Source organism: Cygnus atratus, chromosome 15 (genome assembly GCF_013377495.2).
Source record: "Cygnus atratus isolate AKBS03 ecotype Queensland, Australia chromosome 15, CAtr_DNAZoo_HiC_assembly, whole genome shotgun sequence".
Taxonomy (NCBI): domain Eukaryota; kingdom Metazoa; phylum Chordata; class Aves; order Anseriformes; family Anatidae; genus Cygnus; species Cygnus atratus.
Genome location: NC_066376.1, coordinates 9,300,122 through 9,313,898, shown reverse-complemented (window position 1 = coordinate 9,313,898; position 13,777 = coordinate 9,300,122). Strand labels below are relative to the sequence as shown.

Here is a 13,777-nt window from a genome sequence, read left to right as displayed (position 1 = left end):
ACTTTAGTAAGTGTAGATATTTGGGTCTAAAACTCTGTCCCCTGGTAGCTGAGGACACGTTTCTGTGGTTGGAGCCAAGCAGCTCAACCTCACCTGCTGCTGGCTATCAGACAGGCTCCTGTTTTATGTTCGTTTACATGGATAAGTGCTTCTTGGTCTAGACTTTCATGTCTTCTAGAACAGATTGTCGTGTTCTCTGTTCTCTCAAGGATCCCTGGGATAGTCCTCCTATTTCTTTTCTGTCTTATGATCTCTTTCTCCTGTTAATGTCTTCATTCAATTTGTTGGTTGCGTGCCAGAAGAGTGTTTGCAAAGGTCTGAAGGGAGCCGTGTAGCCGGATCTCACCAGCGTTTGGGAGAAGTCAAACGTTTTACTGTTCCTTGTGCATTCTGATAATCAGTTCAACCCTTTTGCTGAGGTTTTCTTTCATGCCTGTCTGATCCTCATGAGAATACGATCAGCTCAAGCCAGCACAAAGGGTGGCAAAGGCTGCCCATGCCTGAAGTGCTGCTGAAGGGGGCACGCTTCTGCCTGAGCCCTCCTCATTCTCTGCTGCAGCTGGAGGACATAGTGCCTACACCCCCTCTGTTGTCCCACACGTCCCTTCTCCAGGGTTAGCATTTATACAGCCATACAGTTTGCCTGCCTGGCTCCAAGCTCGTCTTTAGGGCCATCTGGTCCAATTCCTGCCCCAGCAGGGCCACCCCAAGCAGGGGGCCCAGGCCCGTGTCCAGGCGGCTTTTGGAGATCTCCAAGGAGGAGACTCCGCAGCCTCTGTGGGCAACCTGTGCAGGGCTCTGACACCCACACAGCACAGGACACAGGACTGCAGGTGCAGCCTCGCCAACACTGAGCAGAGGGGAGGGATCCCCTCCCTCCACCTGCGGGCACAGCAGGCCACACAGGCATATGGCCTGGCCTGTGGGACACCCATTGTCCCCCCTGTCCACAGAAACTTGCAGCACAAAGTGGTGCAGCCCATGGGGGGTTCAGGTAGGCCACAGAAGTGCCTCTGTTTTACCGTTCTCCAGTTACCAACTGCTCACAAACCTGCTCCATCCGAAATGAGGTTGGTCTCAGGCTCGGTGGCGAAGGGGGTGATGGTGTGGTTGTCTGCATTGCCTTTGGCAGCTCAGGTGACTTTCTCAGCCTCCATTTTCCTTTATGAACCCTAACATGATGTTGGTCATTTTCAGTATGTTGGATAGTAACTGATTTTAAGTTTTCATGCATGAAATGCTGGCTATGCTTCTGATGTGACTGTTTTAGTAAGAGAGTGTAATTTTTTTTCCCCATTTATAGGATGGCTATTTTTCCCACCGACCGAAAGAGAAAACGCGAACGGACAGCAATAATGAAAATTCAGTCCCCAAGGACTTTGAAAACATTGATAACAGTAACTTTGCTCCCAGGACTCAGAGACAAAAACACCAGTCTGAGCTGGTGAAAAAACCCCTAAGCAAGCAAAAGGAGCATCTGAGAAAGAAACTGGAAGAGGAGAAAGTGAAGGAGAACTCACTGCTGGAAAAGAGCTCCAATGAGGTGGTGCAATTGGGCGATCAGCCTGGGAAAAACAACAGCAGCAACAGCAACCTGAAGGACATGCAGAGGCCTCCCAGGCAGCATCATCTCACAAAAAGCGGAAACAGCTCCCCTGAAGTGCGATACGACCAGCCGCCAAAGTGCGAGGTAACGGGCAAAGAGGCAATCTCAGCCATGTCCCGGGCTAAGTCGAAGCAGTGCCGACAGGAGATCGCAGAGGTATACTGCCAGCACAAGCACGGGAAGCTGATGCCGGAGAAGGTGACACGTTTCTGTGCGCTGGAGGGTAAGTTGGTGGGAGGTGAAGGAGAAATAAAGCAGTATCTCAGGGGAAGGATTGTATATAATTGAAATGGCTTCCTGATAACAAAAACTGACTTTATTGCAGAAATGTCTAATGTACTTTCCTAGCCTGTGAAGCGAGGGAGAGTCTGTGGATGTTTTAAGCAGGGAGTTACATGCGTATTACAAGATCCTTGGTAGATTCTTACTGAATTTCTTTTCACTTTTCTTACGCCGTGTTTTTATTGCAGTACGTGATCTGGGTGTTCAGCTGCTGCTTCTGCTTCTTTTTGTTCTTAATCTATGAATGTAGAGAAGCATAGTCGAGGTGCATGTCTTATTAAACTGCACAAGAGTTGCCTGCTTTGTGGGGATCAGAGAACCATGGTGAATTCCAGTGTCTTCTGCTAGCCAGTAAATGGGAATACTGGTGTTGGGGCTATATGGCCATTTTTAATGTTTCTACAGTGGAGTCCAGCTAATAACCAGAGCCACTAAGCATTTTGGTAACAGATAATTGTAAGAAGTAAAATAACCTTTTTTATTTTTTAGTACGAAAAAAATCCAGCTTTGTGGCTTACTTCTGTTTTTAATATTCTTTGATCAGCAAAAGTAATTTCACAAATTACTGCTGTAGAAAGTCAGGTGCCACGTGTTGCCAGAGTCAGGCTTTGATTTGCTGCTTATGGTTTCTCTGTGCAGCCAGATACACCAGGTATCTCTCTGCCTGCTTTTGATTTGTATGTGTGAGATGATCTGTTCCTACTTTTCAGGAAGAATGCTTCATGTGCTGTCGTTTATCTAGCTGTCAGCTTCCCATTTAGTAAAGTGCTTTTTTTAGAGGGTGTTTAGTTTCTTTCGTTAGGAATATTTCCTTGCATCCTCTAACCCTCGTGGCTTACCTGTTTATTGCACCATCTCACAGCAGTGAGTGCTATTGGGTAGATTCAACATGGTGGGGAGCAGGGGGGTGATGGTGCTCTTGCCTAAATTAGGAGGCTAAACTCCCTCTTAAGTACATTGGGAAAAAAGGAGGTGTCCCGGAGGGTGTTTCCAAATGAGCATTTCTCTAGCAAGAAGCTTAAGCTTTTAATTTAGATGCTGCATATTACCATGGTGACCAGTGTCAGCACCCCATTTCCCACCCCCCGTGACTATTTTGTTGTGAGGTTTTTGTGTTGTGTTGTGTTTCTTTTTTTCCATGTCTCTTTTGGTGTTTTTGTTCCTTTCTTATCGTGGTGGTATTCAAAATCTTTACGCTGTGGGCCAATTTGAGAGAAAGAATTAATGGAGCAGGTAGAAGACTTGGTGTTCAGTGGGAAGCAGGGAGAGAGAGGGAAGGCAGAATAAGTCAAAGCGAAAATAAACAATCAGCCATTAGTGAGAGTCTGAGCATCAGTGAGTTACGCCCAGGTGCCCCTAAGGTCCCATCTGGGTACTGCTGGTGAAATCCACTGTGACAAGCCTGTCCTTGGTGTCCTTCCCTCTTGTCTAATGACAGCAGGTTCAGCTCTGGTCTGTGAGAAACCTGATGGGGCTCAGCACCTTGCAGACACTGTCCTACACTTTGTGGGATCAAGGATAAAATGTCACCAATGCTATATGCCTTATATAGGGTAAATGTGTCACATATACACATGCAAGTGATATCCTGGAGTGAGCTGGAAGTTGTATTGTCATTAATGTGGGCACGTGTTGCAGCTGTATGCAGGGTTTTTTTTGCACACACCTATGATTCCATCACCTACCTGGTAATCTTTCTCAGGGTGACTTTGCAGCAGGTTTAAACAACTACCATTCTTAAAAAAAAAAAAAAAAAAAGCTTCTCAGGAAATACTCATTGCTTCTTTTTTAAGTACAGAATTTATTTCATATGTCCTGCCATCAAGGTAATAACATGGTCTTGGAACCGAGAAACCGAGAATGGGGAGGTCACCTTTTACGCATGAAGCATTTCAGCACATATGTGCATTGTATATTGGTATATATGCTTCCTTTGTAATAAAACATAATAAAAGGTCCTGGAAAACTGGGAGATACATACATGATTAGAGAGATGGGGTTGTTGTGCAATATGGTTTTCTTTTAAAATACATGTGAATTTATTAATAGCTTACAAGTTATGGGGATATACCACATTAAAATACTAAGTGTAAAAAGACTGTGGCTACAGTTTTTCAGGTTAGCAGTGCCAGAGTTTCATTTCAGTTTTTATTTTAGGCAGTGGTACTAGTTTAGAAAGAATACTTTGGTGATGTCTTTACTTAGCCAGATGGATCCTTGTGGAAAATGTTGACTTTTCTTTGCCTCAAGGTTATTTCTTGCTGCCCATGCTGACAGCTGAAGTTTACTGCTTCAACAGCCAGCTTTCCTTGGCAGAAAATTCTGTACATCCTGTGTTACATATAGGGTTGCTCTGGAGCAAGCTTGGGAGCTTTGCTGTGGGGAAGAGATAAAGCAGCAGCATATTGCATGGGACACGAGCTGATATGCAGGAGGTGGCAATGCACAAGCAGACTGAGACATCAGAACTATGGAGGAGATCCAGACACTTGTCTGAATGCAGGGCTATTAAGGCAGACATGTAGGAACCCCAAAATAGAAGGTGCCCAGTGCCTACCAGTAGGCATTAGAGCACTTTGCAGGATAGGTCCCAGTTCAGCCATCAGTCTTGCCCCATTTTATGATACGACTTGGTAGGTCCATTAAATTTTGCAGCCCTGTTAAAGATCCACAGCCTGAGCTTAAGTGCGTCATGGTCTCAGGTCTTTCCTCCCCACTGCAGAATGTAAATGCTGCTATTGTGCACCCACAGACTGGCTCCGTCCCTCGTCAAAAGTGTCTTCTTCAATTCCAGGTATGCCGCAGAGGAGCTGAACTTCATTAAGAGATGTTTGTGGAGCACTGGCCATCAAGTTCTGGGAATATAAGACACCACGTTGTCAGGATTGTAGGGGGAGTTGTATATAGAGGTCTTGCTAATTTATGCATCAAGAAAGCTCTATGTTTTTTGTCAGCAAGTCAGACATCCAGGCACTCTGAGTCTTTGTACTTAGCATGCAAGTGCTATTCCTTTTGGTTTGAAAAAAGATTTCCTGTCCGTTTTCAGCAGAGCAGTAAAGTTAAAATATTTATGTATTGGAGAAGCACATTCATCCGTTATCCCAATGTATAAATGTGTTCTCATTGCTACAGTTTCCATTGAGATGTCATCCAGCATTTAATCCCCTTGGATCCTGTCTTAGCTGATCAAAACCACAAGTCGCTAAGTGTAGCTATCAATCACAGCCATGACTCCATCCGGCTGGCTTGTCATAAATGTTCAGCGATACATTCACTTGAGTGGTTATCAATGGGAGCAGGATCTTACAAGATCTTTTCCTTAAGTATTTTATTTCCAAAGGCAAGAGGCAACAAAAGTTGAATGTAACCATCCTCAGCGTATAAAAGAAAGGTAAAAGAAAGCCAGCGGTATCACGTTGGCTGTCTGTCTGAAATGCAGTGTTTGTTGTTTCCATGAGGACAGGAGCGGATGGGCTGCAGTCCCTCTGAGGACGTTGCAGGAGTTGGCGGTGTTCTGCAGCACAACAGGACATGGGAACTTCACCAGTGCCTGACTTGCTGAGCACCTCAGCAAGTGTTTGCCAACAAACTGGTCCTGAGAACAGGGCACAAATGCTACAGACCAGGGAGTCGGTGTCAGAGGCTTTAGGTGCTGCCTTATCCGAAGCTCAGACCAGGGCTACTGGCAGCTTGCAAGTCAGTCTTGGTGTTTGGAGTTTTTAGAAGTGTGTTTTGAGGGGAAATGCAGTCAGTGAAGGTAAGGGGGAAAAGTAGGTCCAGCGCAAGGTTAGATGAGGAGAGGACAAATCCAGTACTGTGCAGATCATGGACAGGGTACAGAGAGACATCCTTCTGGGGAGGTCACTTCTTCTCAGATGTGATATGAAAATCAGCAACATGTTGTCCACAGGCAGATCTTTCTACTTGCAGCTCTTTCTTCTGCAGTGAAAAAAAGCCCAACTTTGGGCCTGCTGGCTGGATTCAGTTCCTGAATTCTTTGTTTTTCACTCCCACATGGATCATGGCAGCTCTGAATCCTTGACCTGCAAGTTTTTTGGATACCCAGCACAACTCCTCATTAGTCCTTGGCACCGGGTCTGCGAGTCATCGGGCATGGTGCCAACCGGTATCTGCCTCAGTCCTCCTCTGAGCCAGCTTCTCCGGGCTGCTGTATCCCCAGGGGAGGCTCTGGCCTCATCCTTATCATTAATTACCCATCTGGCTTAATGCTTGACCCAGATCTTTGGCCCTATATAGACCAAAAATACATAACTTTTTTTGTTTTTTTGAGGGGTGTTTTCAAAAATGTAGTTCTGGCAAAAGAAGAGTCCTGAGGAAGCAGAGAGCCTCAAGGGAGCACAATTTATTTCCCCTTGGCTCTTCTGTTCTCTTCTCTTAGTTTATATATCAAACAGGTTTTCTGCTACCTTCATCCCTATGGTGTAAGCCCAACTCATAAGTAAAGTAGAAAAATAATCGAGATACCCTGATTCCACATCATTCATGAGCACTGAAAGCTCTTTGCAGATCAGACTGCTTTCTCCCGGCTTTCTTCTTGATAACGCTGTTCTGTCACATGGAGGCAAGAGACTTCAGTTTCTCACAGGCTGCCGGGGAGAACATTTTCCATTTCATTTTAGAGAAAACAGCCTTCTTTTGGTTTTCAAACTGCGAGAAAAGGCCTCTCGAGCTCTGTTTACTGCGTAATATGCACAGGTAATAGCAGTGTGCATGGCTGTAATGTTTGTAGCTGAATACTTCAAAGCACTCAGCAGAAGGAGGTTGATTTGCAGGAAGAGAGAGAATAAGCCTTTCAGATGCCAAATACAGGGTGGAGCAGAGCAGTTCTTCAAGGCCCAGAAATGGGAGAATCCTCAGTATAATTTTAAAAGAACGGGAGCTGTATCTAAGCAAATTTTCCCCTGCTCCATATGCATGGGTAAGCCCACAGAAACATGGAAATGTGTGCCTCTGTTTAGCTTTCACAACTCTGGCATGTATTTTTGGACTCACTGGGTTTGATCTAAAGACTATTGGACCCCACGTTTGTATTTCTCTCCTGGTTTCAGGATTCCCAATGACACTGGCTGCTGCTGCTTTCCTGTACCTCTAACCCATTAGTGTGACAGAGTTACTGTGATGAGCAATACACGATTTAAGAAGCATGTAAGAGCCACTGCACATGCAGCCCAGACAGCATTTTAATTTGCTGCACCACAGATGACTCCGGTTGCAATAAATTTACTGTGAGCAGACTAATTGCAAAATAACCCTAATTGAGTAGTTATCAGCGAACAACATCCTGTGGAACAAAACTGCTCACAATTAATAGCATTTAAGCCATACGCCGTTACTCTGCAGAACGCCAAGATGTAATTACAGTGTGTACAGAGATTGTGTTCTCTTCTGGAAACCATGTTTCCAGCACTTCTTTCATTATGAAAGGCAGTTTCAAGATTCAGTACCTGTATTTTAGGCAAAGTGGCTTTATGAAATGTGGTGTGCCTCCCTTCTCCCCTTAGACGTGTGAAACAGAACCAACCATACTAAAATCGGTGAAGCAGTGACACTGAAAGAGAAAAACAAGATCTCTGCAGTAATGTGCAGTGCTAGGGATTCTCAGATTAACTTTTTTATGGCCATGTGTGCAAGTTTTGACAGAAAATTGGAATGTGACCGAGTAAAGGAAAGATACTTGATTATTTTGCCTGAGGATGGACTCTACCTCATCATATGGAAGGGGGCTGGAGTATATCCTGTAAGGGCCAAAAGGCATGTAAATGCTAGGACCCAAAGTGCACATCAGCTGCCGCCACTGGACTGGATTTGCAGGCAGGCATCACAACGTAGGGCTGTGTTTTTGTTGTAGGACTGGGGTGCTTTGGTGGTTTGAAGGGAATGATGACACAACCTTGATGCAAGAGCTGCCAAAACGCTTCCCCCTGCTCTCATATGAGCTGTTCCTGGGGGAGAGGGCCAAGAGAATGATTTAGCCTCAGAAACTGGATCTGGCCAGTGAGTCAGAAACCGGACAGCTTTCTTTGCAGAAGAAAGGTCTGCGCACGTTTTATAAGGGAGATGAAATTGCTAGAGATGTTCTTGCAGCATCCCAGAACAGGGTGATGTTGTTTTGCCACCTTCCTGCATCCTGTTGGAGGACAGGGGAATGGTGTTTCTATGGGATGGGTGTGCTTGGCATATTGCATTGCTAAGGGATTCTTCTTGCAAAAATAAGGCCATCCTGAACACTGTCTTGTGTAGCTCCAGCTTTTGCTTCAGGAGAACAAATTCAGTGAGGAGAAAACACGGGTAGCTGCGGTGGGTGTCTGTGCAGTTAATCCTTTTGTTTAAATACAGACAACTACTGTGAGGACCATCAGCAAGTTTACAAGTCGGAGAATAAAACCAGAATGAGGTTCCTGTGGCTTTCCACACAGTGCTCCTGCTGTCCTGACACCAGTGGACCTGCCAGCTGCAGAGTTTGTCTCTGGCAACGCCAGGGCAGCAAACCTGAGGACAAACATCTTGACAAATGGCATCTTAAGGAAGTGCTGAGAACAATGCACAGCACAAGGAATGGAGGACAGAAAGGCTGAAAAATTTATGGCCAGCAGCCCTAGTTCTCACCAAACCACTGTTTTGGAAAATGCTATCATTTTATGGAGCATTAAAGGGGGAGTGTGGGCAAGTGTGGGAGCGGATACTGACTAAGTGTGTCCTAGCTCCACGCCTCCTGGGAAATGAGCACGAGGGCAGCAGGAGCTTAGTGAGTATTTTGATAAAGATTACTGCGTTTGTACAGGGATGAAAAGAAAGTACTTGAGCGATGGCTAATGCTCCCCTGTGATCCTGCAGCACATGGGGATGGAGTGGTGCGGGGAGAGTTGAGTACAACTGCAGCCAGAGAAAGTTGTTGGTGCAAGGGTGTGAGCGGCAGGGTTTAAAAGAAGAAAAAAAATAGAAATAATATAAAAATACTGTTTGTGTAAGAAAACTTCAGCCATACTAGCAGTCGTGTTTATTTTAGCGTGAAATAAGTGCTGGGCCTCTGAAGTGGGCTCATTGCAGTGATTTTAGTGGACAGATGCTTAAGAGGTAACACTCTCTTGTTTTTATTCAGAGCTAAGCAGGGAGCTGTGTGCAGTGTAAAGCACAGCAGTACTGAATCAAGCTTGAATTAAGGTTGTATGAGCAATCCCTAATCTGACTTCACAACCATAACAAAACTGTGCTGGAGTATCACTGCTCTGCGCTAAATGTAAAGAGGCAACAGTGACTTTCAGATTTGCTTCTTGTGTTAAGTCTGAAGTGTCACCATGGACAGAAGGAGATCGCTACAAATTCAGCTCCGCCTTTCTAACCATCACACATCTCTAAGCATGGGAAAGCAATACTGGGTTTTCACAGGAATCCACAACTGATGAGCTATTATTTTGAGGGGAGGGAAGTGCTGTGTCCCAGAAATCCCACGCTAGCTGTGGCTCGAGGCAGCCACAGCTTGGTTTGAAGTCAGTGGTATTAACTGCACTACTTTTAAAATAATTGGGGGGAAAAACCTTGACATTTAATTTTCTCCTCCTGAGCTGGGGCAAAGAATTTTCCTGCTTTGTGGCTTCTTGAAATAGATGCCTTAACTATTTACGGAGTTTGTTGCAGGACTAGGTACGTAGTTAAAGAGGATCTACCCTGTTTTAGGCACACTTTCTAAAGGGTACATGTATTTGATGTATTTGGGGAGTTGCTGGGCCTTATGAGACTAGTGGCTGTTTTGCAATGTCTTTCCTTGGAAATGAAAAAGAGTTGTGGAAGGGATCTACTTTGAATTAAAATGCCTGCAGTCTAGGCATGAAGCCAATCTTATGGGATGTTAATGCCATTTTAAGACTCAAAACCATAGTTTAGTTGTTTCTGTTGCAAGTATTTCTTACACAGAAGGTAGTTTTAAAACATCAGTCTTTTTTTCCCTGGGTAATCATGACTTGTATAGAAAAATGAATGACAAGGATTTTTAGCAGAGCAACCTCAGATAAGATTTTGAAATTGCTCAATGTATATTTAGTCTCCCAAATAAATGCTTGTTTTGGTAGTTTGAGAGCTTGTTAGAAGTGAATAGCCCTGATTCCCCCACTCTCTCTTTTTCAATATCCATGCTGTGTTACTGATTTAACATGTAGTTGTGTCGAAGAAGTCATTCCTGATTGGCACCTTTGTAAGGAAGAACAGAGTCTTCCTGCCTCCTAGTATCTTCTTTAATGCACATGAAACTCTGAAGTATTCTATTTACAGTTTTACTAACAAATTGTTCCTGGCAAGATCTTGGTTTTAAAGTCCTGGCCCTGCTCACAAAATGGCAAAATGCCATCATTTTTCTTATCCAGTTTTCTCACCAACCTCCAGGGAGGTCAAGGAATTTTTCTGTCCCTTCTCCTAGAGCTCACTGAAGCCAGATCACAACAGCCAGATTTTGTGGTGGATGGTTACCTGTCAGTCTTCTATCAGCGGATGTCACCGTGAGAACGGTGGGAGCTTTAAGCAGAATTATACTCCAGGAAAATCATTATTTATTAACTCAGGCTCTGTGGTTTTCGGAAAATAATTTGAATAGAGATTGTATGTGCTTTAAGATTGGGAAATTCATAGGATTTGTTCTGCAGGACTGAATGGCTTGTTCGCTTTGAAACAGACCCTTTTCCATAGTGCCGCTCGGGTGATAACACAAAGCCTGCTGCAGGCAGCGCGGCCAGGAGGGCTGGCCACCCTCCAGGGCCACAGTGGCCAGCCACACCACCTTCCCCTCTGCTGCTGCAACCTGTATGGGAGTTAAAAGGCTTAAAGAAAGGGCCTCCTGCCTCTTAAAGACATCTTTTGTCTAGACAGAGGAGAAGTGGGCACGTGTAGGTTCTCAGTGGACGGTGCGTATTACGCTGGTCGGTCAGCACATGAAATTGGGTTCAGACCAGGGCTCAGCTTTCCTGTCCGTCACTACTGCCTGTGTATTGGGTCTCTTTATGGCCGTGTTTTGGAGGGACTGTCTTGTTCTTCACAGCCAGTGGAATTCAGCAAATAGTTCAGCTTGCACATTTTTATTAAAGGCATTATGGATGCTGCATTTGAGTTAGGTCAGGAGTTCAGGGAAAAAAAGCCTTTGTCCTCATGAATCAAAAGCTTGTATTTAGACACCAGTATCTCAATCTCACTTTGTTCCCAAAGGAACCACTCCCATGGCAAATGAAGATTCTTGCAAGACTCCCTCTGACCCCTGTGATGCTGGTGGTTTTGGGGCCGGCTTTGTAAGCTTGAACAGGAAATTTTTAGGATAAAAAGATACCAGGTCATCTTTATGAGCATCAGCTCTAAGGAGAAGCTCATCTGTAGAGCTCATTTTCCACTTTCTTGCTAATTCCTCAGGGCATTTGCTTACTTTGATGGCCAGGTGTCCTTCAGGCATGGTCATCTGCAACACTCTGGTCAGAGAACACCACAAAACAAAGCTGTTAAAATGCTCTTTTTCTACAAATCTCGTCAGAAACCTCACTACAAGGCAGCCCTCAATCTGACTAGAGTATAATTGCTTGTATCATTGTCTTTGTTGCAAGGTGATTGCTTCTGTTTTGTGGCGACCTTCTTGCCCAAACTAAGGATGAATTGTTTTGTTGAAGTCTTGATTCATTTGTAAAACTCATTAGGACTTGTTAGAGAAACCCTTTGCCAGTGAGAAAGCACCTTTCTTTGTGACTAGCTGTAAATCACAGCTGAAGCACTAGCTGCTTACTCATCTGTGCTTTTAATTGGAAATTGAGGTTTCCAGCCAGTGGATATTACCATGCAGTGGAGTATTCTCACCCACTTTTAGACTGAAAGCTGCTGTGTATGTTGTGTATTGCTGTGCTGCATAATATTGTTGAGCTTGACGGTAGCATGACTAAACAGAACCATGTTCTCCACCTCTTTGTGGGCTGTGATTCACTCTGGGTAATTCACTGAATAGCAGGCAGGAAAAGGGAATTTTAAAAGAGGAATTTGCTGCAATATGTGTTTTACCCATTTGTACTTTCTCTTTTGCATGGGATCTAGGTATAGCTGCTCTGAAAGAATTTCAGTCATTATGTTTCTGTAAGTCTCTGAAGATCTTTGAAGATCTGGCCCAAAGTTATTCTGAGAAGAGGTCTTGTTCTTTGCTCTCTTGTTCAAGAGCATGGTAAGTAATACTCCCTTACAAAGGGAGAGCTGGTCAGGGGAACCAAGCCCGGCTAAGTTGCCCACTTTGCCAGCGTAAGCATATAGCTAATGAGAGCTGAGGCAGCTGCTGAGATTAATTGGGAATGAGACTTCTGTGTAACATGCACTGGGTTTGCCAGGCCACAGCAGAGGCGGGCTTCATGGTGCTGATGTATATTTTTGCATAATTCTACCATTTCCTGCCAGGAGGTGAAGACAAACCCAAGATTCCCACGAAATATTAGAATGAGGTTTAGCTGATGTACATTGCACTAGCTTTGATGACCTCATTTAAACAAGGTCTTTCTTGAGTTACTAAAACCTGCTCCAATATTTGTTTTCCCCCTGTAACATTAAAAAAAAAAAAAAAAGACATTTTTGAACTTTGTTTCATGAATTGTGGGCGGGTTTTCCAAAGTCTCCTTGTTAAGTCTCCACTCCTTACACAGCGGTCTGGAACATATGGGTTGACTACTGCTGTTTTGATTGCTGATAGCTTTATGTACCTGTGTTTCAGGTGGCAGTAAAATGACACAGAACAGAAGAGACTTCTTGTCAGGAGCTGTCTGTTTTTGCTGGTTCGTTGTTCATTAGCTAATGCCAGAACAAAGGGCGCTGTATCTAATGAAGGGCAGTACCTCACTACTCAGTGTCAAAGTTCCCCATGCACACACCCCCCCAATTACATGTTGAGCAACCAGTCTTGGCTACAAGTTACAATTCTACAAGTTACTCCATCATAGGCTATTTTTATTTTTTAAGCTATCTTATTCTCTGCTTCAAGTGTCTAAACAAGTAGTACCCAATCTTTTACATTTCTGGGAAAATTCCCAGCTTCTGTCTTTAGGTATCTGCTCAAATTAAAGCTGATGAGACAACCTTTGGTGATTTCAGAAGGCACTGGTTCAAGCATTGCAGGAATTATCTTGGTAACCTTTCTCAGTGCACCTTAAAGTGTCTCTGTGTACCTTTATCTCGGTCATTTTTAATGTCACCAGGGAAAAAGAAGACAGTTTTGGACAGGAACAAGGAAAGATCAGAAAGAAAAGAAGTATTCAGGGCTGGAGATTCTTCCCTTTCCAGTCCTTGGAAGTGCGTGGTCCAAAGTAAGGCATGCCCAGCTAGTACTGTGGGCATAATAACAGTTTTATGGCAGTTCTGGTCCTGCAGACGTCCTAACAGCAGATCCCTGAAAAGCAAGTGGGAAAATCATTTTTGTCAGGCTCCAGAGGAATACTGCAAGGAGGCTTCAGACACCTCTGGCATTCTTCACCTTGCTGACAAAAAGGAAATCTGTTTGACCTGATCCTCCTCTGGATCCCCTTGATGAGAAATCCTGTTAGATTTGGCTCTGTCCTTTACTGTGACCAGGCTGATGTTCACACAGAAGTTGACACATTTTCATTTTTCTCAATCATTTATAGCCATTGTAGGCATAATTTGCCAAACTCAGGACAGAATCATCTTGTATTTCTCTTGATGTTTGCTTTCAGTTGCTGCAGACTACAAAAATTGGAGAAAAAATAGGAGAAATTAGAGCGCCCCACTGTAAACTTGAAAAGCCTCAGAGAGTTATGCTGGAACCCAGCCAAGCAGAAATCTTATTTAGGGGGAAAGAAAGATTCTCTTCTTGTCCCTATGATGAAAGAACCTATTTTTCAAAGTCTGTTT

General features: G+C 44.2%; 1 protein-coding gene across 4 annotated transcripts in view; it reads left to right on the top strand.

The window, feature by feature from the left end:
- The window catches only part of XYLT1 (xylosyltransferase 1), a 185,402-nt gene that overhangs the window by 90,061 nt on the left and 81,564 nt on the right, over positions 1-13,777 (top strand). For all 4 annotated transcript variants that reach the window (XM_035548728.2, XM_035548730.2, XM_035548729.2 and 1 more), the window contains exon 2: positions 1,304-1,829. In XM_035548728.2, the coding sequence (XP_035404621.1) occupies positions 1,304-1,829 (526 nt within the window). The remainder of the gene's footprint in view (positions 1-1,303; positions 1,830-13,777) is intronic.